The sequence below is a fragment of the Mixophyes fleayi genome, chromosome 9 (genome assembly GCF_038048845.1).
Source record: "Mixophyes fleayi isolate aMixFle1 chromosome 9, aMixFle1.hap1, whole genome shotgun sequence".
Taxonomy (NCBI): domain Eukaryota; kingdom Metazoa; phylum Chordata; class Amphibia; order Anura; family Limnodynastidae; genus Mixophyes; species Mixophyes fleayi.
In genome coordinates, this window is record NC_134410.1 from 117,607,321 (window position 1) to 117,631,857 (window position 24,537).

At 43.0% G+C, this 24,537-nt stretch overlaps 1 protein-coding gene across 21 annotated transcripts in view; it reads left to right on the top strand.

The window, feature by feature from the left end:
* FNBP1 (formin binding protein 1) overlaps nucleotides 1-24,537 on the top strand; it is a 120,879-nt gene that overhangs the window by 67,776 nt on the left and 28,566 nt on the right. For all 21 annotated transcript variants that reach the window (XM_075185201.1, XM_075185196.1, XM_075185199.1 and 18 more), the window contains exons 7-8: nucleotides 18,632-18,760; nucleotides 18,973-19,119. In XM_075185201.1, coding sequence (XP_075041302.1) covers nucleotides 18,632-18,760; nucleotides 18,973-19,119 — 276 coding nt within the window. The remainder of the gene's footprint in view (nucleotides 1-18,631; nucleotides 18,761-18,972; nucleotides 19,120-24,537) is intronic.

The window sequence follows — 24,537 nt, forward strand, 5'->3', positions numbered from 1 at the left end:
CTGCAGGTTTGTCCTTGTCTACAATTCATGGACATAAAAGGGTAAACCTACCGTAATTTAATTTTGCTAATAACCAGAATAATATTGTTCATTGAATAGACTCGTTAACTTATTAGCTTGAGTTGTGGATGAAGCATCATTTTTTAGAGAACGCTTCCAGAGAACATATGTCCCCTCTTTGTGCTGTCATAGTTCAGGTCTCTGTGGTTCTACCGATTACATTTCAGACTAGTTCTTCCTATCAAACCTAGTTACAGTAACACTGCTCGCTTCATTTACATAACCGTAATGATGGAAATACACAGTATTGTGCTTGACAGATGGCTGCCTGTTTAACACATGCAAATATATATATTATATACACACACTAATCATGCTTTATTACAAAGTATCTTCTAACTGGTTTTCAATGACCCTTACAAGGTATAATCATATTAACAAGTCTTGTACCGCTTGTGTATATGAGTTTGTGACTATATATAGTACATATTCACAGAGGCTCCCGCTTCCATCCCCCCCCCTGCAGCTGCTCCGATGCCTCATGTCACTGGAGGGAGAGTTAGAATGAGATTGCAGAATGTGTTTGTGACATAAGAAGGCTCCAGGAAGTAGTTGTTAGTTACATGCGTCTCAGGAAGCGTTTTTCAATATATAGCTATCATCATCCTCACCATTTATTTATAAGGCGCCACTGAATCCGCAGCGCTGTACAGAGAACTCACATCAGTCCCTGCCTCATTGGAGCTTACAATCTAAATTCCCGAACATACACACACACAGACAGAGAGAGTGTCTCTAGGGTCAATTTTGATAGCAGCCAATTAACCTACCAGTATGTTTTTGGAGTGTGGGAGGAAACCGGAGCACCTGGAGGAAACCCAAGCAAACACGGGGAGAACATACAAACTCCACACAGAGAAGGCCATGATCTGGAATAGACCCCAGCACTGTGAGGCAGAAGTGCTAACCACTGTGCCACTGTGCAGCCCGACACTGAAGCGTTTTTCAATATATAGCTATCAATCGTACACCATCGTTATACTAGCCAGCTTTCATACTGTGATGAGTGCTGAGTGTATGCAGTAGCTCAGTGTACTCCATTACAGAGGGGACGCCCACTACTAGATGTTAATATATAAATATATATACATGTACACAGTGAATTGAAGTGGAAATGTAGGTATGAAAAATGTAATGGGAATGTAAGTGAATGGAATGGTTTTACAATAAAGGTATTAGAAGAAGTGGCGGTATGACATACCCCCGTATACACCTCCACCACTGCATGTACATGCTTAAACATGGCCTATTACTGCACAGTAATGTGCATTTACTGTTTATCTGCTGAATTTAAATCATACTTGCCAACTCTCCCTGAATGTCAGGGAGACTCCCTGAAATAGGGGTGATCTCCCTCACTCCCTGAAGAGTCTGGCATTCTCCCTGATGCTGAGCCAGTACAAGACGTGGTTGGCTTCACCATCTGTGGCAGGATGACACAGTTCAGAAATTGTGTCCTATGTCCATGTATTGATGCCTATGGAGGTGGCCATTTTCATGGAGACCAACATTTAATCAAAGACCGACAGGTAAGACAACATGACTTCAGTAATGGAGACAGAAATGTAAAAGACACTTCAGTCTCTAGAGATTGATTAGCTGCTTTTCTTTAACGCATAGTTGCCTACTCTCCCGGAATGTCCGGGAGACTCCCGCATTTCTGGGAGACCTCCCGGTTCTCGCCCCCGCAATAGATAAGTAGTGGGGGGCAGGGCTTAATGATGCAAATATCGTGTCACCCAAAATGATGTGATTCGTCAAGCCTCACCCCCACACACCCACCTCCCCTGGGATCTTCCTGAAGCCAACGAGGAAAAGTTGGCGGGTATGATTTAACAGATGAAACAACACAAGAGTAAATGTGGCATGTGAATGCGTTTGGAGACCCTTCCAGTGTATTCATTAGTCCAGGTCCACAGTACTGCACAGAAATGATCTGCATAGAGCAGTAATCAGACAGAGACCTTTCCTGTGATCTGATCACAAAGCCATTATCTGAGTATGCAAAACAATTCCTAGATAAGACCAGAACTGTTGACGTTGAAAGTGCTTTTGACTGACGAAACAAAATCTAACTATTTGATCACAACCACGAATGATACATTTGGAGAAAATCAGATGATGCCTTTAAAGAAAAGATCGGCTGCCAACCGTTAAACATGGCGTCTGTTATACTTGGTGGCAAACAGTGGCACAAGTAATAGTCTCCAAGTGGAATGAGGAATGGATTTAACTAAATATCAACTAAATCCTAGAAGCTGCTGTCAGTGAAGAACTTGAAGCTGAAAAGAAGTTGGATGATTCACAAGACAGTGATCCAAAACATACCTCAAAACCAAACATGGAGTACATGCAGGGGTGAGGGATGGAGGTTTTGGGATGGACTTTATGGTCCCCAGACTTGAATATTATTATATATCTGTGGGGAGATGTAAAACATGCAGCGAATGCACAAAGACCTAAGAATATTTCTGAGAGTTCTGAAAGGAATAATGAGGAGAATCCTGAAGCAGGAAGAGAAAACCTCCGCTGCTACAAGAAGCATTTGGAAGCTGTGGTTTATTGACTGGCCGTGTGCCCAAACTTCTACCTGACCCATTCACTGTTTGTTTTGTGTTTTGTTTTGTTTTAAATCTGCGGATACGATATATGTCATGTTTTAAATATGTAATCTGCAGAGGTTGTCTGTTCGCTTTGAGATTCAGAGCTAGATTTACTAAACTGTGGGTTTTAAAAAGTGGAGATGTTGCCTATAGCAACCAATTGGATTCTAGCTGTCATTTTGTAGAATGTAATGAATAAATGACAGCTAGAATCTGATTGGTTGCTTATGGGAACATCTCCACTTTTTCAAACCCGCAGTTTAGTAAATATACCCCAAAGTGTAATATGGAATTTATTCAGGGGCGCCTGAACCTTTACATACGAGTGGTTATGAGAATGCAGCCTGGAAACCTCTGACATCACTGAGACAAAACAATCGCTTTTTGCGGTTTCTAGTAGAATCACGTGCAGGAAATGGAATGTAATTGTACCATAAGACAATGGACCAGAGACTGATGTAATGAGATGCAGTTACATAAATATTTACTGCAGGCATATGTTATTGTAGATGATATCACTGGATATATTTACAGGCACCAGTATATGAGGTTCCATCTGCGTATTAAAGAGCATCCGACATGCACTGTTCTGTAACTCATTATAGAAGACCTGCGAGCGTATCTTCCTGGGGGAGTCTTCCGTTTTAATGATTGGGGGGGGGGGGTTGTTAATTGAAAGCTTTCATTTAATCTCTTGCAAACAATCCTATTGTTAACAGGTCGGCATTCCAAAAATATTTTACACTATAAGGTATACTTACATATTTTTCTAGTTTTTATAGTCTTGTTGCAGTGGGTAACACTATTTTTGCAGCACTATGTATAGGGGATTTATTTATAAAATGTTGTCTTTATAATTTCCTGTCAAGATATGGAAACCTAGAGGTAGACCTAAAAAGGAAATGTGGATGTGTTGCCCATAGCAACCAATCAGATTCTAGCTGTTATTTTCTACAACGTACTAGATAAATGATAACTAGAATCTGATTGGTTGCTATAGGCAACACCTCCACTTTTTGTTTTTAGAAGGTTTAGTAGATCCATCCCTTAGTGTTTTTATTTTGTTTGTTCTAGATCCATTCCTAATTGAAACTCATTCCATGGTTTTCAGGGAAGCAATGGGGGCCATAGAAATGAGTTTCTTGGCATCCTCAGGCCAGTGGGCTGCCAGCTGGACAAATGGTGTTCATCATTGGTGGACAATGGACAGGTCCTCAGAGGTCACCTGATCACAGTAATTTCCCCTAAGTGCAGGATATTTACACTGCCTTGACCAGCCTGACCATCTGTCCGTAGGATAACATTGCTAGGGCCATCTCTGAGGCCCATCACTGGCGTAGACCGTCCCATGTGCCCAACTTCAGTGTCTACAGCAATGGAGGTACGGTACAAAAACGCGGTTTTGCACCTTACCTACATTCAGGGGAGGGCTGGCAAATTTCAGCCTGGGGGGGGGCAAGCCTCAACTCAGCAGCCTATTAGGAATATTTTCAAGGAAGAAAAATGCAGGTGACCCAGCCCAAGGTAGCCCACTATGGGACGTGCCCAGGGGGGCAGATTCCCCCTGCCCCTTCCTACATTTCTGTGGACACTGAAGTTGGTGGACATGGGACGGTCTACGTCAGTGATGGGCAAACTTGTTTATTGTTGCTTTTGTTGGTAGCTGCCATAATGATCGTTCACAGAGGGGGTTGGTAGTTTGCTGTTTATAATTCCACCAAACTCTCTATTATAGCTACTTCGTTTAGCAGTGTTCACACCATCCGCATATAATCAAGAGTTTATCGGTCAGGTCACATGCTTTATAGTGGTGACTTTGCTGAGAAACGGCTGATGCGGTACAGATAAATCTTGCATTACTTCATATAGAAATATTTTCAAAATGCCCCCCCCCCCCCCCCAAAAAAGAATAATTAAAAATTCCTGTAGCAAGAGACAACCTGTTACCACATTCACTGTGTAAATAGAGTTGATAATTTCTGTTTTTCATTTATCTTCAATCAAAAAAGAGATTTGATATTGGCAATGTGCTGAGCCAGCCCCCCTTTCTCTGGAAGCTGTAGACCTACGACACGGCTTTCACCAAGGTCTGCTTCTACCTCATGTAACAGTAATTATCCATGTCACAGCATCTGATTAATGGCAGCCATGGAAGACCCGCCAGATGCTTCCTGCATTGACATATACATCTGTTACCGCCTGGGGAGAAGCAGCATCTACATTGCAGTATCACAGAGCACAGGGGGCTCTCCCGTACATTGCATTAAGAATTTATTTGGTCACAGTTACCCAGTACACCACCTCCAGTGATAGTTCCCTCGGAGACACCAATGAATCTTGCACTCTGCCATGCTTCTCATTGGAAGCTAATCTTAGACTGTCACGCTCTCTGTGGTCACAAGGATGCAATCACCTTGCTCATTTTACACTGCTGTCTGAGACGGCTGAGCTCAAATAACGTTCTCTGTATAGTGTTAGCCTCTGTATCCTGGCTGCACCTCCTGTAACCTCTTCACTTTCCACTCTCTCACCTCACAACACTTCCCATTGTAGTAACCTCTTAGTTCACAATTTTCATGAACACACTGATGCGTTTAGGTCGGTCCTAAATACATTGAAACAGAATGTTTTTAATTAGAGATGGCTATTAAAGTACACTTATACGCTGATGCTTGGCAATTGTGCAGCCATTTTGTTTTTTTTACATACAAATTAAGCTGATTTTTTAAGTTTAATGATCAAAATCAAATCAGATTGAATTGGAACAATCAAATGGCTTGCTCTGATGTTGTGCCCCAAGGGGTTATAATCCAGCCCCGAAGGGGTAGGGCAGCTTTTGCAGCCAGTCTGATTGGGTCATTACTGTCTCCTCCAATCGTGTGGACCTCTAGGAGTGTCGCTAGTTTCTTACAGATCCGATTGGATTGCAGCGTGTGTGACCAGCATAGGTGGAATCACTGACTGAGATAAATGGCTTTGTACAGTTGTCATTGTAACTAACATTCTATAAGTTATATGTTTAGCTGCTGCTGATGTTACAGATCATCTACTACAGGACTTATCAAACCCTGGTCACCGTGGCAACTGGAAGATGTGACCAGACCATGCCCCCTTCTGTGCTCCCACCTTCCCCTCCGCACCAAGGCCGCTGTGAATAACATCCAGTGCTAGTTTCCAGCTCCTAAGTTTAGGAGCTGCATAAAGTGTCTCTACCCGCCGCCTCGGGACTGTGCGTCCCTGCCTGCCGCCGCCACGGGACTATACCAAGCCGCTTTCATTTTACTAACTATGTTTTACATAGCACCTATATATTATGCAGCAAGTTACAGGGAATATTTAATTATTCACATCAGTCCCTGCAGCCGTGGAGCTTACAATCTATTTCCCTACTACATGGACACTCAGTGGGGTTAATTTGGTCAGAACCCAATGAACCTACCTTGTACATATTTAGCGTGTGGGAAGAAACTGGGCACCCCGTGGACATGAGGATAACATACAGTCTTCATACAGTTAGGGCCCTGGTCGGAACTGAACCCAGGACCCCAGGCACCAATGCTAACCACCGTGCTACAGTGCTGCCCATAATCATTTTTATAATTTGTAACGCCAACGTATTACGCAGTGGTTTCCACAATATGCCTCATCCCTCACTCATGTCACTTAGTACATTTGTAGTCTGAATACTCTTTTTCAGGTAACAAAATGACTGCCTCCTGAGACCGGTACACTTTATATTACTCCCGTTAGTTGGGTCTTGTGTCTTTGTCAGGCCCAGTTTGCTGTTTATTTAGTTTCTCCCTTCTACTGAGAGTGTTCTGCAGGGTGGGAGCAGCTTGCATTAGTGTAATTGCAAGTTCTCAGTCTCTAATCTCACTGATACTCCTACAGTGTGGGTTATCTCGTTAGCAGCACTTCCAAAACGAGGTCTGCCTAATTAATGACATGGCAGTAATTAGCAACCGGATGTTGCTGCAATAATCCGTGAAAGACACAAATAGAACGTGTGACTTATTTATGTCAGGGGCGATAGCTTTAGTGTCAACATCATTATACTCACAGGACTCAGGGGCTGTATATGAACTAAATGAAGATCAGGGTACTTGTAAGTATCACATTGAGAAATGAGATGTATAGGAAGCAGGTTGTCGTTCTTGTGATGCCACCATCGGGCGTAGGCAGGCCACCATCGGGCGTAGGCAGGCCACCATCAGGCACAGGCAGGCCACTTTGCATCAGGCCTCTCTTCTTTGCTTTGTGTCTATTAATTTTGTAAACTGAAAAATAAATGGTTCTGAGTGGTTGCAGGCTATATCATTAGTGTCGGGGAGATTGCTTTCATCAATACAGAATGAACACATTATATATTGATATAATGCATCTTTCGTTACATCATCTAGACAGGAGGCTATGAAAGATGTATTATTATCTTTGGCATGATCTGACTTCAGAATGTGCCAGTGATAAGATCTTTGTCAGGAGTAATGCACCCCTACCATGAAATATAAGGATACCAGGGGGTATATTTACTAAACTGCTGGTTTGAAGAAGTGGTGATGTTGCCTATAGCAACCAATCAGATTCTAGTTTTCATTTATTTTAGTACATTATACAAAATGACAGCTAGAATCTGATTGGTTGCTATAGGCAACATCTCCACCATTTCAATCCTGTAGTAAATATACCCGCATGAGTCACCAGTGGTCTCCAGGAAAGTATTCAGCATGGGGTATTGTTCTTTTATGTGGTCACAGAACTCCTCAATATCAACATCGTCAACATATATTTTTATAGCCCCAGTAGCGCTTTACAATTGGAACTCTTCAGTGACTGTAAATATCCTTGTATTTCTCCGTATGGTGTACTATATCCTATACCTAAATAATGACTTCTAGATCTGTCATTCACACAGCTAATGTATTACTGAACCCTACCACTATAGTTCACTCTATCCGAAGGGACTGCGCCATTAAACTGTAGCCTGCAGATGTGACAGAAGTAATTGTCATTGTCCATTTGCCGTATGGAGCATTGTTGGTCTGTACCTAAAAAAATATCACGAGCACTACAATAGCTGTGTGATCAATTATTAACACAAAATGTAAATACATTTTGGTTAAAGCCTGCGGGCATTACTGTGTTCCCCGTGTATAATAGCCCTGTACTTCGCCCATTCTATAGACAACGGTAATAACAGCTGAAAGCTAGCAGATGGTACTGCACTTCCTTAAGTAGTCCCTTTGCCCAGACCTGGTGATGGCAGCCATTTTAAGAGTTGAACCAGTATTTGAGAATGAAGTCTATAAATGAGGCAACAAGGAATACCCTACTTGTGTAGGATGGAAATGCGTTTAGTTTAGTCCATAAAATGGCCGCCTTCACCGTGCTTCAGTAATTTCACTGTTTTTTGTGAACTGACAGGATTCATTCTGAGACCTCAAAATGGCTGCCTCCACCATCTGTTGGTGAGGTACATAATTTAAACTTTGTGATAAGGAGGAGCAAATCATTATCTAGTCCATGTCAGTGTTTGTTTATATCAGCAGTTTTAAGTGAAAATACTTTTATCACTGAGCGGGATTGTGAGAACAGTACATGCATTCACCAGTGCCCCCGAGGTATAAACAAGTAAACACAACCACAGTACAACACAGATAAACACAAGCTGTTGTTTCTGTTCTTTAACAGGAGCGGTAGCTGCCATTTTGTGCTCTGCAGATGTAAAATGCAATTTCTGCTATACATAGATAGCTAATGAACAGTCAACAAATAATATGATACAAAAATGCTAACCTGGCTACGTGGATTTATTAAGTAATAACAAACATTTTCATAGATATTAGGATATTAATACATAATATTACATGTAATTGTCCCTCTATTGTCCCTGGCACTTTCAGTGTAGCTTGCTTAATGTAGCACATTTTAAGGACCACTAAATTCAAAATTGATATTTTCTTTCATGACGCCCAATGCTAAAACATATTGTCCCATGTCCACAGACATTCTCCTACAGCTTTGTTAGAAAGTGAAGTTTAATAGACGTATCACTGTCCCAATACATTATAGATAGCTGAAGCTCCTCCCACATCTGTAGAACAGTGTCCTAAATGGGATCTAGTACAGGACAAAAAGCTGAAATTTCAGTAAGTTAAAGTACATCCTGGCCTCAAATAGATTTTTACCTGTGGTTGAGCGTTCAGGCTACCAAGTAGATTACCCCAACATCATCTGTGTGCGCCCACTGCTGCTCCATTCGCACCTGTACACTCCAACTGACGGGAGCAAGGAGGGTGTGACAGACATTGGGCGACTCTCCTAGCTCTGGCCAGACAGTCCCATCCACAACAGGCTGCGTGCAGGAGCTAACAGAGTGGCAGCCGGTGTCTGCGGAAGATATGAGATGACCTACCTGAATGCTGGACCCCAGGTAATTAACCTTCTGGGACTAGGTTGTAAATGGGATATACAGTTTTGGGTGGAATTCTACTTTTTCACTGCTGTGACCAGTTGTCACCAGTATGAATCCTCCTATCCACACATAGCAGTTTTGCAGATCTAGGGGATGATTAAAAGGAGTGTGCCATTAATTTTTCTGCATGTATTTAATACCGTGTCATCTTGGATCAGGGGCCTGCACGTGCAGTGCCGTAAGAGCGTGCAGACACAAATTAAGCACACCCCTTCATCATCACCATTTATTTATATAGCGCCACTAATTCTGCAGCGCTGTATAGAGAACTCATTCACATCAGTCCCTGCCCCATTGGAGCTTACAGTATAAATTCCCTAACACACACACACACACACACACACACACACAGACTAGGGTCAATTTGATAGCAGCCAATTAACCTACCAGTATGTTTTTGGAGTGTGGGAGGAAACCGGAGCACCCGGAGGAAACCCACGCAAACACGGGGAGAACATACAAACTCCACACAGATAAGGCTATGGTTGGGAATCAAACTCATGACCCCAGCGCTATGAGGCAGAAGTGCTAACCACTGAGTCACCGCGCTGCCCCTTTGAGGTGTATCTTATTTTGAGTTACACGTATCTTTAAAATATGTTCCTTGGCATGTGTAAATTGTGTGCCTGCACAAGATAAGTGCAGTGGTCAAGTTGGTGACGACGATTGGCACATATCTGCTCTGGATACATCTAAGCGCTAGATGTGAGGTTGCATCTATCTAAATTGAAAATACAGATGAGGAAGTGTAATTGTTCAGACGCATATCTGCGCTTACAGGTAACTTTTACTTCCAACTCTAAATCGCCTCCCCCTCCCCAGTTTGCCATTACTGTGTCTCCCTTCATAAGGAGAAGACCCTCCTTACATGCCAGTCCTCTGGAGACAGAAATAGCCCAACGGATATTTTCAGTTCTCTAAGCACTCCAGTTATTTGAGATATAGCATTCAACACTGTCATACACAGTCTATTATATACAATTGTGCCAACTAACGGTGGTTCTACATCTTAAAACATTCTCAACTGACCGCTTTCAAAAGGTTTTAACCCACAAAACGGTACTGAGCTGCAATAGCAACCGAACAATATCAGTTATGTAATCACAAAATGTCAATTGTTTAACCATTCCCTCCACGCCTCCTAATTCCCACACCCCTGCCATCTAGACTTTTGGGAAACCATCCCAAGTGCTGATCTTGTGTCATTTAAATCTTCTGCTGCCTTTTAAGTGGCCTACCAGATGTTGGCTCGGCCGCTGCTAAATCACACAGTTGGCGCACACAGCGGGCATGCTGGGTATTGGTATGCAGATGAGTCTGCGGATTCCCACTCCAGAAGCCCCATATTACTTTCTCCCTCGCTGCAGCATTGCCTATTGAAGCCGGGAGCTGGAGGCTGCTTTCACAAAGCAGGATTTAGGGCTGTGAATTCCTTGATCAGGAAGCAGGACACAGCTTGCCGTATTAATGGAACGGACAAAGCCTTCATTAAGGTCCTGCACATAATGAGCACCATTCAGCTGTCTCTTAGCTGATCGGCACATAGGGATCATTAAGCAGGTATTTGGCGGTAAGCGGTCTTATTGCCCCGTGTGAAAAATCAAAGGCGATTTGCGAAGTCATATTTAAGGGGCAGGAGAGGTAAAGAGCAAGCCGTCAACTGCACCAGGGGCAGTAACGTGGCACAAGGCCGGGTTTGCTTACACCCACCATGTCATCCACACTCGACACAACTGTAAATATTTGGGCTACAAACTTTGGCGCGCTATTCCTGCACCTGTTTATGCATATGGCTCATGTGTTGTGTGAGACTTGATGCTCTTCAAAGCAGTTGCCATGACAATTTACCCACAACACCTTGCGTTGGCAGCAGCCATAACATTGCAACCTTTTTTTTTTTTTTTTCTTTTAGGAGTCTGTTGCTGCCGCAGTTACAGATAAATCCCAGCTTTGTGTCTTTGTATATATCTAAATAGTATTTTTAATTTTTGTGTCTTTTTACATCCATGTTGACAGCAACGTTCTGATCAGAAGCCGGTGCCATCAAAAAGGTGATAGACCAAGTGGGCGGGTACATAATGGCATCTAGCCGCGGTCAGCCAATGGGAAGGCGTTGCCGGGCAGAGTACTAGTGCAGAAAATAGCGCAATAAATGAAGCGATTGAACTGTGTATGTTTAATATTTATTATTGACAGTTTTATATCTAAAGTAAAGAGCCAAAACTACATTTAAAAGTGTTGCAAAACAACAAAGGAAAGAAATACAACTGACATAAAAAACAAATTACACTCAAATAATGGTGGAAATAAGTTTTAATGTATGTAGTTACAGGTGGCAATATTAAGAAACTTATGGAAACTGTATTAAAGACACGTCCTGTTCAGTAATAATGGTAACTGTCAGCCCCGGCAATAAAAAGAATCTCCCTGGAGACCAAAAGAAGAAAAGTTTATATTGTTTCTCTGAGCCTCACTTTCATGACATATTTCTGTATATAATATACCTGTTTACACCCACCTGTAATAGTAGTCCTTGGGTAATTGGGCAGAAAAATGACATCGCTAAAGGATCACTCTAATCATCAGCTATTTATATAGCGCCACTAATTCCGCAGCGCTGTACAGAGAACGGTCACATCAGTCCCCGCCCCATTGCAGCTTACAGTCTAAGTTCCGTAACATACACAGACCGAGAGAGAGAGACTAGGGTCAATTTGATCGCAGCCAATTAACCTACTATTATGGTTTTGGAGTGTGGAGGGAAACCCACGCAAACACAGGGAGAACATACAAACTGATAACAGATAAGGCCATGGTCGAGAATCGAACTCATGATCCCAGTGCTGTGAGGCAGAAGTGCTAACCACTGAGCCACCGTGCTGCCCTAATGGGTGTAATATTTGCATATATTGAATTTTATAAAGACATATGTATGTATATCTCAATAGTGATTGTGATACATCTGAGATACTCGGTAATAGACTGCGAAACTGTAAACATTAAATGTACCAATCTCTAGAATAACTGATATCGCAACAAGTTGCTACTGTAGGAAACATAACATTCAAAAATGAGATGAACTTTTTAAAACATACATTCATGCATAAACGAAACGGCTATCTATCAATACACTGTCGTATAAAAGAAAATGTGCATATATTCATGAACAGTCAGCTGACAATATTAAACATAAGAAGACTAAGGTCAATTTGATGGCAGCTAATTAGCCTACCAGCATGTTTTTGGAGTGTGGGAGGAAACTGAGCAAACCCACGGAGAACATATAAGCTTTACACTGATAAGGCCATGGTCGGAAATCGAACGCATGACGCCAGTGCTGTGAGGGAGAAGTGCTAACCACTGAGCCACCATGCTGCCTATGATCGCACTCTACCTAACCAATATAATGTCACACAACCGTAAACAAGTATTACACCACTTTAATGGAAGAACTCTGCTGCGGAGATCGATTAGACCTCAGGAATAACGAGGTTGTTCCACACGGTAGCAAGTTGTGAGGTGACAAAACGTTACTCTGATTCCCCCTATTATGAAAGAGAAGGAGCCAGGGGAGGGCTGGCAAATTTTAGCCTGGGGGGCAAGATTCAACTCTGCAGCATATTAGGAACATTTTAAAGGAGGAGAAAAATGCAGGTGACTCAGTGATCATCATCATCATTTATATAGCGCCACTAATTCCGCAGCGCTGTACAGAGAACTCGCTCACATCAGTCCCTGCCACATTGGAGCTTACAGTCTAAATTCCCTAACACACACACAGACATAGAGAGACTAGGGTCAATTTGTTAGCAGCCAATTAACCTACCAGTATGTTTTTGGAGTGTGGGAGGAAACCGGAGCACCTGGAGGAAACCCAGGCAAACACTGGGAGAACATACAAACTCCACACAGATAAGGCCATGGTCGGGAATTGAACTCATGACCCCAGTGCTGTAAGGCAGAAGTGCTAACCACTGAGCCACCGTGCTGTCCCAAGCAGCCCAAGGTAGCCTCCCTGCCCCCCAGCCCAGCCTGCCACTGGACGGAGCAGTGTTTTCGATCCCGGCCTTCCCTGCACATGCCCAGTAGCGTGTTGCTGTTCTACTGTCTGGGTTGTTTTGGGTGTTATATGTTCCAGGAGTTTTGTCTCCTTTCTCTAAGAATGGAATGTGCAGCATAAAGGCCGCATACTTGTCTGGATAGGTGGGAGTTTTATTTCATATGACCTCATCATTCCAGGACATAAAACAGCCAGCAGCAGACTGCTCGCTTTGTTTTGGAATTAAAGTGGTCTGTTCTCTCTTGTCTTTGTTGCCGAAACAACTTGTGAATGGAGAAGCTGTGCTGGGAGTAGGACCGTATCTTGTACCCCATCACTGGCCTAGTCACAGGTTACTGTCCTGCGCTCTTAGGCAGATACTGTGGTTTATGATTCTGGTCCTCCAACATTCATTAAAAAAAAATATATATATTGCTTTTTATAAGAACTAATAATATTCAAACTTATTTTTGTATTAACTTCTGAATATTATTTATCAAAGACACTTGTGGTAAGACTTTTATCATGGTGGAACTATTTTTTCTGTATCAGTAAGACTAGTGTGAAGCTTTCATAGATAACTGAGAGAAATTAACTTGCACTGAACACAGTATATGTGATATGTAATGTGTGAACGTTTGTGGATGTTGCAAGATGCTTTCTGGGCACACACATATACAATCTTACTTCAGATGTGAGTTCTATAACGATTTTTACCAACAAGCAGGGGCGGACCTAGACGTAATTTTTAGGGGGGGGGCGATTTTGCATAATTACTCCCCTCCTTCATTCTGATTGGCTGGCCCCGGAAAACCCCACCCACCACCCGTGATCGGCGTCTTGGACCCAAATTTAAAGGACTTTTGCTGCTAGGGGGGGGCTATTTCCTTGAGCGCCCCCTTCTGGATCCGCCACTGCCAACAACTGAAAGTCCCAATGATCATGCAGATTCCTGTGTACACGATTTACCTTCAGATCTGTGCTCTTCATCTGTCATAACCATCTGCTGAAAAGATTCTGCACACACTACAGATATCTGCCTACACGCCTGGTGGTGAGTGCGTACAGACGTCCACATTTTCCCGACATCGTTTCATCATCGATCGTGATTTTTAGGAAGGTTAGAAACCCAAATCATCGTTGTTTTGGTCCGGAACAAAAATAATTCTGCGCGCGTACACACTTTTGCAGTATCTGACCAAGCGATCGTTTATCATGTGATCTGCACGATAGTTACATAGACGTGTACCCAGCTTTACATGACCACCTTGTCTGTTAGATATAGTGCCCATTTCACTGCTCCCTGAGGGAGAAACCCCCAAGGGAGAGTCATCACCCAGGTCTGCCATCTTTGACGCACACACTGGAAAACATAATTAAATTCTGCCCAGGGCCGGAGGGAGCGGTGTTGGCACCCTACTGCCTAGGTTGGCCTCATGGTAGCACCAGCCCTGCTCCTGCTATAACACAGTAAATATAACAAATGCATTGGGTTTAAACTGTGCTCTGCATTGAGTCATCACTGACTTAGTAAAGTTGCAGCAGTTTTCTCCTGCTTCTCAGTAATCTATCACTCTGTGCCCATCACTCTGTCACATTGTCAAACACACCCAACACCTTCTGTCTGTAATGTAACAATGACAATACTCTAAGTTATGTGCATACATTGGTTCCCTCACACACCCATAGTTATTCAGCACACTGGTATGTTGGACGACATGTTACATTTGTAGTCTAAAACCAGATTACAGAGTGTCAGCAGAGGCAAGTGGAGATTCATGTACAGAGATTGTGCCAGACGTGTAGACTGGTAGGACCGGGAAGAGCGTGTGTCTCAGGGGGCCTCTGGTGTGGAGATAAGGGGATAAATGTATCAAGCTGCAAGTTTCTGGGTTTGAAAAGTGGAGATGTTGCCCATAGCAACCAATCACATTCTAGCTGTCATTTTGTAGAATGTACTAAATAAATGATAGCTAGAATCTGATTGGTCGTTATAAGCAACATCTCCACTTTTCAAATCTGCTGGAAACTTGCAGCTTGATACATTTACCCCAAGGTCTGGAATGATCATGTATCTCTTTTTGGGCTCTATTTAGAGCAGTGATGGGCAACCTGATACGCTTCAGGGGCACGTCGGCGGTCCTCTAACTTGCAAAAGGGCCGCACATTACCTTTTATCTCAGTGACCAGGTACAACAATACATTTAGTCAGAGTAAGAGACACCTATCTGTAATAGCATGTCACTGGATTAGGGACACATTTTTTGTGACAATGATTTGTAGATCACACCCTTGTAGTTCAATATTTTCTCACGGCACCATGTCCCTTTCCAATTTCTGCCAATGATGTCATCCTCTATTTGGTTGCTGCCCTCCTCTTGCTTTTTATGCTGCTGAAAATTTCTGAAACATTAGGGGCCATTAAGGAGAGCAAAGCATATAAAGGGAGCAAGTTTGCACCCAATAGATCTTTTCACCTTCAGACACCGTCTTACTGTAGCAGGCCTCCTAATGTTGCACTGAGGTGGTCGTCCCTCCCTTGTGACTTTGCCTATTACCTTAATGCCCATAATGACTATTACTCTGCTTGGTCAGTGGGAGCAGTGTTGGCTCTTCTTGCTGTAGAGCCGGTAAGCTGTGCATCACTTATGTATACCAGGGACCTACAGTGATTAACGTTTCCCCTGATCCAAGCACAGGAACGGTCATAACTAAGGTTCAGGAAGCTTCTTGTTAAAGGTAACAGTGAGGGACCTTTAGTGATAAGTCAGGTGAGGAGAGATTGTTTATGGTGACGGGAATATCCTATTAAAGCCAAGGCAATGCTGCCAATTTTTGACATTGATTAATCACAGAGGTATCTCTGAGGCAGTAATGTAACTATTATTGATCAGTCACTTAGACAATCTAACCAGTGTCTTTGTGTTACGAACTGGCATTCTGCAGACCCATAGGTGAGTGTTTGTAGAAGATGAAGAACAATTCACATACTTCTTGTTGCAGAGCATGTGACGCAGTGATCGGCCCCCGGGGTCATGGGTTCGATTCCTGACTATCTGTGTGGAGTTTGTATGATCTCCCCGTGTTTGTGTGGGTTTCTTTCGTTTGCTCCGGTTTCCTCCCACACTCCAAAAACATACTAGTAGGTTAATTGGCTGCTATCAAATTGACCCTAGTCTCTGTGTGTGTGTTTGTGTGTTAGAGAATTTAGACTGTAAGCCCCAATGGGGCAGGGACTGATGTGAATGAGTTCTCTGTACAGCGCTGCGGAATTAGTGGCGCTATATAAATGGCTGCTGCTGATGATGATGTTTGCCTGGGTTTCCTCCCACACGCCAAAAACACTGTGTTGGGTAAATTGGCTGCCGACAAAAAGATGGCGCTTAGTGTGTGCATGTGTTGCAGGGAAGTTAGACTGTAATCTCCAATGGGGCAGGGTCTGATATGAATAATTCAGTATTCTCTGGAAATCACATAATTGCATGATGCTATATAAACAGATATAGCACAAGTATATAAACCTATTCAATTAAATGCATCTTCCTTACACTATAAATGTACCTTGTGACAGATAAACAGTTATTTAAAGCTCAGTAATGATATCAGCTGCCTAATAGTGATCCTAATTAATTTTCGTGATGACACCTATCTCTAGCACCTATAATTAAAAGACTTGAGGAGGGTGTCTTAAGGGAACACAACATGTTGAAGCCGATCTTCTCACTATCTCAGCCTGACGTGTCGGGGGATAGCATCCAGAACAGACACGTTACTGTGATGGGCAATCTGTTCAGTGCTCGTGACCTGATTTGATTATCCGTGGCCTGTTTCTGTGACCAATACAAAGTCCTGGGGCTTCGGCCACCTCTGCTCCAGTAGAGTCTTAAGACTTTCTGGCATGGGCTACGAGTTTCCGCTTGTCATGAATAAACTGTTCCATCCGCTGCTGTTTCAAGGATTAGTTGTTTGGAAACTATTGTCTGTTGTATCCAGGTTAGGGATCTCGCCCAGTTTGGGGCTGGTGAAGATCACAGCACAAGCCAGGAAGCGAATACGGTCAAATTAGCTCTTTGGGCTACTGTTTACATGTACGTGGCAAAAGAGAGTGTGTTGTTTGTTGTTCAAATGCAGTCATGGAGTGTCAAGGAGAAGCTCGTCTCCCAAATTAGTTTATTTAAAAGTGTGTATTCCTATGCTGTCCTAGCCAAAAGTAAACAGTCTAAAGCGTTTATGCCGACTGTAAAATATCAAAGAGGATCGGCAGCATCAGTAGAAAACACACAGTATCATCGTAACTCTAACTTGAGTGATCTTGACTCGTACTATTGTATATTGTCCGATCACTGTTCCTCCAGTGACATCTGATTCATCCCTGTGAAATGTTGATTGGGAATAGCATATTAGGCCTGCGCTGTACACTGTCTAGACGGTTCAGTGGAAGATGAGGAATGGATTAAGATATACAGTATTATAACCAAAAGTACAATCAATACCAGTTGTTGCGTTTGTAAACAAGTCCTGGTGAGATGGGGTTGTGTTGCCCACATGTATAACCTCTTTGTCCTCTCTGATGTTTCCGATGTGAAAAAGAAGATTCTATAGATTCCTGACGCTTGTGTCCAATATCCGTCCAATCTGGGGGTAAATGTATCAAGCTGAGAGTTTTCCGGCATGTTTGAAAAGTGGAGATGTTGCCTATAGCAGCCAATCAGATTCTAGCTGTCATTTTGTAGAATGTCCTAAATAAATGATAGCTAGAATCTGATTGGTTTTTCAAACCCGCCGGAAAACTTACAGCTTGATACATTTACCCCCTGGAGTCACATTTAGTGTCTAATTGGCTCTTTCTTACCATAGCCCCCTTCTGATTCAAACCATCACCACTTTGTCTTCCTGTAAACTGATTTATTTAATTTCAAATTAGAAGTAGCTAAATTGTGGCACCATTGTTGATAATGTGTTGATGTGCCTATTATGTATAATATATATTTGTATTATGTATCATGCAATGTGATCAACCAGAAACGTTATCCAGCTTTCTGTTGGACAAGCAAGAAACTAGTGGTACAGTTTCCCATTTTCTTTTCTTTTTTTATATTTTCTTTTACTATGGATAATGCTTTTAGGTTATAAAATGTTTTGAGGTTTTACAGTATATTGGAGTATCTATGTTTCTATGTAATATCTGCACAGGGCAGTGTGGTTTGTTATTGGGGTTTTAACCGCAAACTTGTATACGTGCAATGATTTTATATATTGGTAACAGAGGTTTTGTTTGTTTTTTTTAATTTAGGAGAATATGTTCTGTTGTTTAAATATTGATCTGTCGGCATCACAAAGAGCAAAATGAATGTCTTAGTGTGATTGTTCCTTTTTATTGCTGTGATAATACCTGTTCATTTGGTGTGAATGTTGTATCCGCGGTACTGGAATAAACCAGCCTTTTCTCTACCGCAGGCGCGGCAGCAAGCCCAGATACGGCACCAAATGGCGGACGACAGTAAAGGAGATTATTCGTCAGTGTTACTAAAGTTTAATCGCGAGCAGCACGAGCACTACCACACACACATCCCGGCCATCTTTCAGGTAAAGCCTTTTTCATATGCAAATAATGATCCTGATTGTGGTAGAACTACAAGTCCCATCTTGCCTTGCCAGTCTCTGGTCAGCAGGGCATCCTGGGACATCACCATTCTGCTTTCCTATGATAGATGCGTATAATGTGTGTGTGATTGGTGGCCATAATGTGGCAGCAGGAAGGTGTCCTCCGCTCACAGTCTGTCTGGTATGTTCCTCAGAAACTGCAAGACATGGAGGAAAAGAGGATAGCACGGATGGGAGAGTCGCTGAAAACGTACGCGGATGTAGACCGCCAAGTGATCCCAATCATCGGCAAATGTCTCGACGGAATCACAAAATCTGCAGAGTCCATCAACGAGAAGCAGGTAAGAACCTATGGTGTGTGCGCCTGCGTATGTGCATACGTACGTGCGCTATTCTCCGCAGACACTTATACTGTTTGTTGGTTTTGCCAAGAGTTGGAAACATAATTGTAATCACTCGATTCGTTTGGCATTCCTGTGTTCTCATAAAGCAGGCCCCATCATCTTGTGTGATATCACTGTTCCTATAAATATACTGAAATATATACATCCGAGAGTCTTGTGTTACCCTACACTTGGTCGTATGTTGAACTCTATGAGAAACGCTCTATCTAAACCCGCTGGGTGGCCCAAGAAGGCCGCTTGTGATATGTATGGTTCATCCAGCGTTCCAGTGAGTGCATACAAAGCGTTCCTCACGGTAATTAACACATCACTGTTTTGATATAGCCTTAATTTGCGTTTACCTTGCAGTTAACGCACTCGTTAGCATAAGCCCAGTGAAAGCCAAACACACCTATAAGCACTTTACACAACCAGCTGGTTTGATTAATGATTTATTTGCAAAGCGTTTCTGCTATCAGAACAATCTGATTAACAGTATCAGCCACATCCCTGTGATCCTTTGCTGGTAGCCTCCACCAGTGGCCACAGGATGTAAGATGATACTTTGGTCACAATCGGACATGTGTCAATGTGATCTGCTATCTCCAGAGGAAATGGCTGGTTTCTCTATAAGGTGCTAGATATTTCTGCATTTCATGAATCTATTTTTAGTTGATTTGAAGCAAGACATATAATACTGTCTAAAAAAAAATATTTGGCTGTAGCTTATTATCTGTGTATCATCATAATCACCATTTATTTATATAGCGCCACTTATTCCGCAGCGCTGTACAAAGAACTCACATCAGTCCCTGCCCTATCGGGGCTTACAGTCTAAATTCCCTAACACACACACACAGAGACAGACAGACTAGGGTCAATTTGTTAGCAGACAATTAACCTATCAGTATGTTTTTGGAGTGTGGGAGGAAACCGGAGCACCCGGAGGAAACCCACGCAAACACGGGGAGAACATACAAACTCCACACAGATAAGGCCATGGTCGGGAATTTAATTCATCACCCCAGTGCTGCACACACCTTTAACAGTGTTTTAAAACAGGGAATATTGGTTCCATATATTGACGTGTACAGTAATGTGACAAGATGGGCTTTCCATCCTGTCTATGGTTTACAGATTGTCTAGGGTTTCGTTTACTGTCAGTAACCTGCTAGTACTGACCACTACTACAGGGGTCCCCTACATTACTTCTACAGTGGACAGTGTTTATTCACAGACTGTTATTCAACATTGGATGGTTATAACCGTATGCCTTATAGAGGACTTCTGTATTGAATATAGAAATCCTGTGATGTCATCAAACTTTTCATGATGCCAGGGGAAATCCTGCAGCTGCAGGGGTAACCTTTCTCGGGTACCCCCCATTCCCTGCCTGTCAGCTGTTAGTTAAATGGTACCCAGAATCTACCAATGCAGGCAATAGGGGAGACCTGGGACAGGGTACTCTGGTTATAATAAAAAATAAATGAGTGCAAAACTGTTTAACCCTTGATTATAAATTGTCCTCCGCACTCATTAGCAAGAGTGACCTAGATATAAAATGAATTTACTTTTCTACTACTAATCCACCCACCCTATAAGTAATGCATGATCTGTGCACATCTGTCTTGCAAACAGTGTTATGTGCCCGGGGGACGCGCTCACCAATCAGCATTCTGTTGCTAGGCAAAACACCAGTCTATACCCAGACCAAGATGTTCAGCATTGTCACCTTCACCTTCTGGTCCTGTGAGCTGACAGTGACCAGCAGCGAGCACATAATCTGCCGTACTCCTTCATCTCCAACTCGGCAGGATCGCATTGTAGTAGTAAATCATCTTCATCATCATCATCATCACGATTTATTTATATAGCGCCACTAATTCCACAGCGCTGTACAGAGAACGCACTCACATCAGTCCCTGCCCCATTGGAGCTTACAGTCTAAATTCCCTAACACACACACACACACACACACAGAGAGAGAGAGACTAAGGTCAATTTAATAGCAGTCAATTAACCTACCAGTATGTTTTTAGAGTGTGGGAGGAAACCGGAGCACCCGGAGGAAACCCACGCAAACACGGGGAGAACATACAAACTCCACACAGATAAGGACATGGTCGGGAATTGAACTCCTGACCCCCAGTGCAGTGAGGCAGAAGTGCTAACCACTGAGCCACCGTGCTGACACACCCAGTACAGTGTGCAAACTGCACATGCAGAATCTCACCATGTAGGAGCTTTTTAGTTCCTAACATCCCATAATTGTAACCCTTCTTACACTCCTCCCCCCCCCCCCTTCTCCCTCCCTCCTCAGTCCTGTACAGCCTGGGCAGCTTACCAAGGGCATCCATCACTGTCCCAGAGATACCTGTATCTCTGCCAGGCCCCAGACTTCCTTCCTCAGCTCAGACTGGATATCTGTGCGGTCCGCTCTGTTATCTGTTGTCCAGCACTGGGAAATCCTGGCGGGTGGGGAGGACACAATTGTGAGGAAGTTGATGCTTATTGATTAGAAAAATAAAAATAATTTTTGTTGCCACAGCGTTTGTCCTTTCCTGTTATTACTCTCAGCAGAGTAGTGTCATATTTTCTTTTCTTTTCTTTTTTTCCCTCCATTCTTTCCAAAGCATTTTACTAGATCGCTGTTTTCTTTGTATGTGTGAACTTTCCACAGATGAGTTATCACCCAGGTCGGAGGTAGAATTGTTTTTGGGGGCCTTATACTGTAGGTTCTTGGGCTTCCAATGCAGCTCATATCACACATATCCTTGTAATAGGAGAATGTTGTTCAGGCTGCACCTACACAGTTGTGCAGTGTATCTGATGTGTATACAAAGCTAGTGATTAATTTACAACACGTATCCCATTCTGGTGGCTAGTGTACAATACAGACCCCATCACGGTTCATTGCAGGAACCCTGGTAACGACCTGCGCTATGATTGGGTGATGGCACTCAATAGGTCCTCCTGCGGAGCACACGGATTGACTGCCAGAGGTTACTGCAGAGAGACAGCCAAGCACAGTCCTGCCCAACAGTGACAGCGCTGAGCTATAGATCAGCTAGGAAAATGAAAGCAAGGATAGCGGTGCTTAGGAGATCTGCAGCCCCCACTCCTGTCCCTGCTTAGAGTTAGGAGAGCCGTATGTGAGTTTCAGGAGCCTGCAGTTATCATCATCATCATCACCATTTATTTATATAGCGCCACTAATTCCGCAGCACTGTACAGAGAACTCACTCACATCAGTCCCTGCCCCATTGGAGCTTACAGTCTAAATTCCCTAACACACACACACAGATAGAGTGAGAGACTAGGGTCAATTTGATAGCAGCCAATTAACCTAGTATGTTTTTGGACTGTGGGAGGAAACCCACGCAAACCCTTCCAACCCAGTAATGATTAGGCGGAAGACGATTGCTATAAGTGTCCTCTTCTCATTGTCTAAAGAAGAGGAAGCACAATGTACTTTTCAAGACACACAGATAAGGCCATGGTCGGGAATTAAACTCATGACCCCAGTGCTGTGAGGCAGAAGTGCTAACCACTGAGCCACCGTTCTGCCCATCCACTGACCTAGGAACTAAGCGATCATGTATTGTGAATGTCTGTGTGGAGTTTGTATGTTCTTCTCGTACTTGCTTGGGTTTGCCCCAGTTTTATCCCACAGACCAAAAAACATACCGATAGGTTCCCAATTGTAAAGCGCTACGGAATTTGCTGGCGCTATATAAATAAATGATGATTATGATACCTGGCTGTTAACAACATATATCTGTGTATGTAAAATTGGACACACACATGAAAGTAGTAATACAATCCAGTGGGGCGATACGTCCTCTTTAAAATGAAAATGCACAAGGGAATATATCGCCTTTAAACTTATGACTCATTTGCTGCATATTTGACGGAGAAATATGTATTATCCATTACTAGTAACCGCACAGCAAGCTCCAGATGTGGCTGATGTGTTTCCTTCTTAGATTAGTTCATAAGTGGGATATTTGGAAGCTGTGTAGAGCTCTCATCCTGTGTCTTTCACATGGAAAGGATTTAAATCTGCAGCAGCGTTCCAGCGCTCCTTGGCTCCTGTGTATGGGATCATCGCATGGTTACATCATTTATTGATGTTCCAGTGCCTGGTTGTAAATGTGTCTTAGATTTGGTTAGGTGGGGCAGAAAGTCTTCACTAAGCCTGTGTGGTTATATGCCACTTGCTGATTCCTAAACGTGTCTCTCTCAAGGCATGGCTGTATTGTACATACAAGTAACACGTGGATTTTCCACTTTCAGCGACTTTAATTTATTGTTTTGTACATGTCCTCCTGTAGCGTTTTGTGAATCATTGCTTCATTATTCTGTCATCTCTCTGTGTGTATCTCCAAGGCCTCTAGATCATCTCGGAAGAGCGGTTTATTGGAGGATCTTGCTCAATCTTGGCTATCCTGTGGCTCTTCAGGTGTTGCGAAACTACAAGCCCCAGCATGCTTTGCCAGAAGATGGCCGGACCATAGCTGGCAGTGCATGCTGGGACTTGAAGTTTCACATCATCTTGAGAGCAACAGATTGGCCAGGCCTGCCCTTACATCTGATCCAAAATGATTTGTGGATATAATAGTTTTCAACAGGTAGAGCTGACCTCTGTCGTACCCAAAGGTAATGAAACAAAACAAGTCTGACTTGATTTATATAAAAGCTTATTTAAAACACAGAAAGACGCAATAATGTGTTTGACAAGTGAGATATTCATTTCATAAAAAGGGTCAGACTATAGTATAGGCAGTTGTTAAAGTGTCCGATGATGGGCGGTAGATAACTCTTCCCGGTGGCCGTACGTCCTTTGAGGTGACAGTAGACACTTTCCTGTCTGCAGATTGTGGAGCCAGTAAAAGGTTAATGACCATTAGTAACTCCTACTTTATTTTACCCATGTGAATGAGTCTTCTGACTGCTGTAAAACTTGAGTTTGAAGTGACTCCCCTGTGGACTCTCCATAACCACACTTCCTGCTTGTTTTTGTTCCTCACCAGCGCCCCACGCTGAAAGCATAATGATAGGGCAGAGGTTTCTAATCCGACCACAGCACGAGCGCTGAATGTTAGATGTCTTTATCCCAGCTGTGGTCGAGCACCTCTCCAAGTTTAATGGGATTCTCTGCTGGCGTCCCCACTCTGTTCCTGCCATTGTCCTGGCCGCTGAGTGTTTACCTATCGGCCATTCTGCTCCAGAACGCTGCACTCCTGCAGTAACCCCACAGATATATGCACTTAGTAGACTTGTCTGCCCCCTTCGGGAAATCATGTTTTTTGGTTTTTTTTTGTTTACAGTGTTTTGAATGCAGATAAGTTATTACCATTCTATTACTTTATTTAT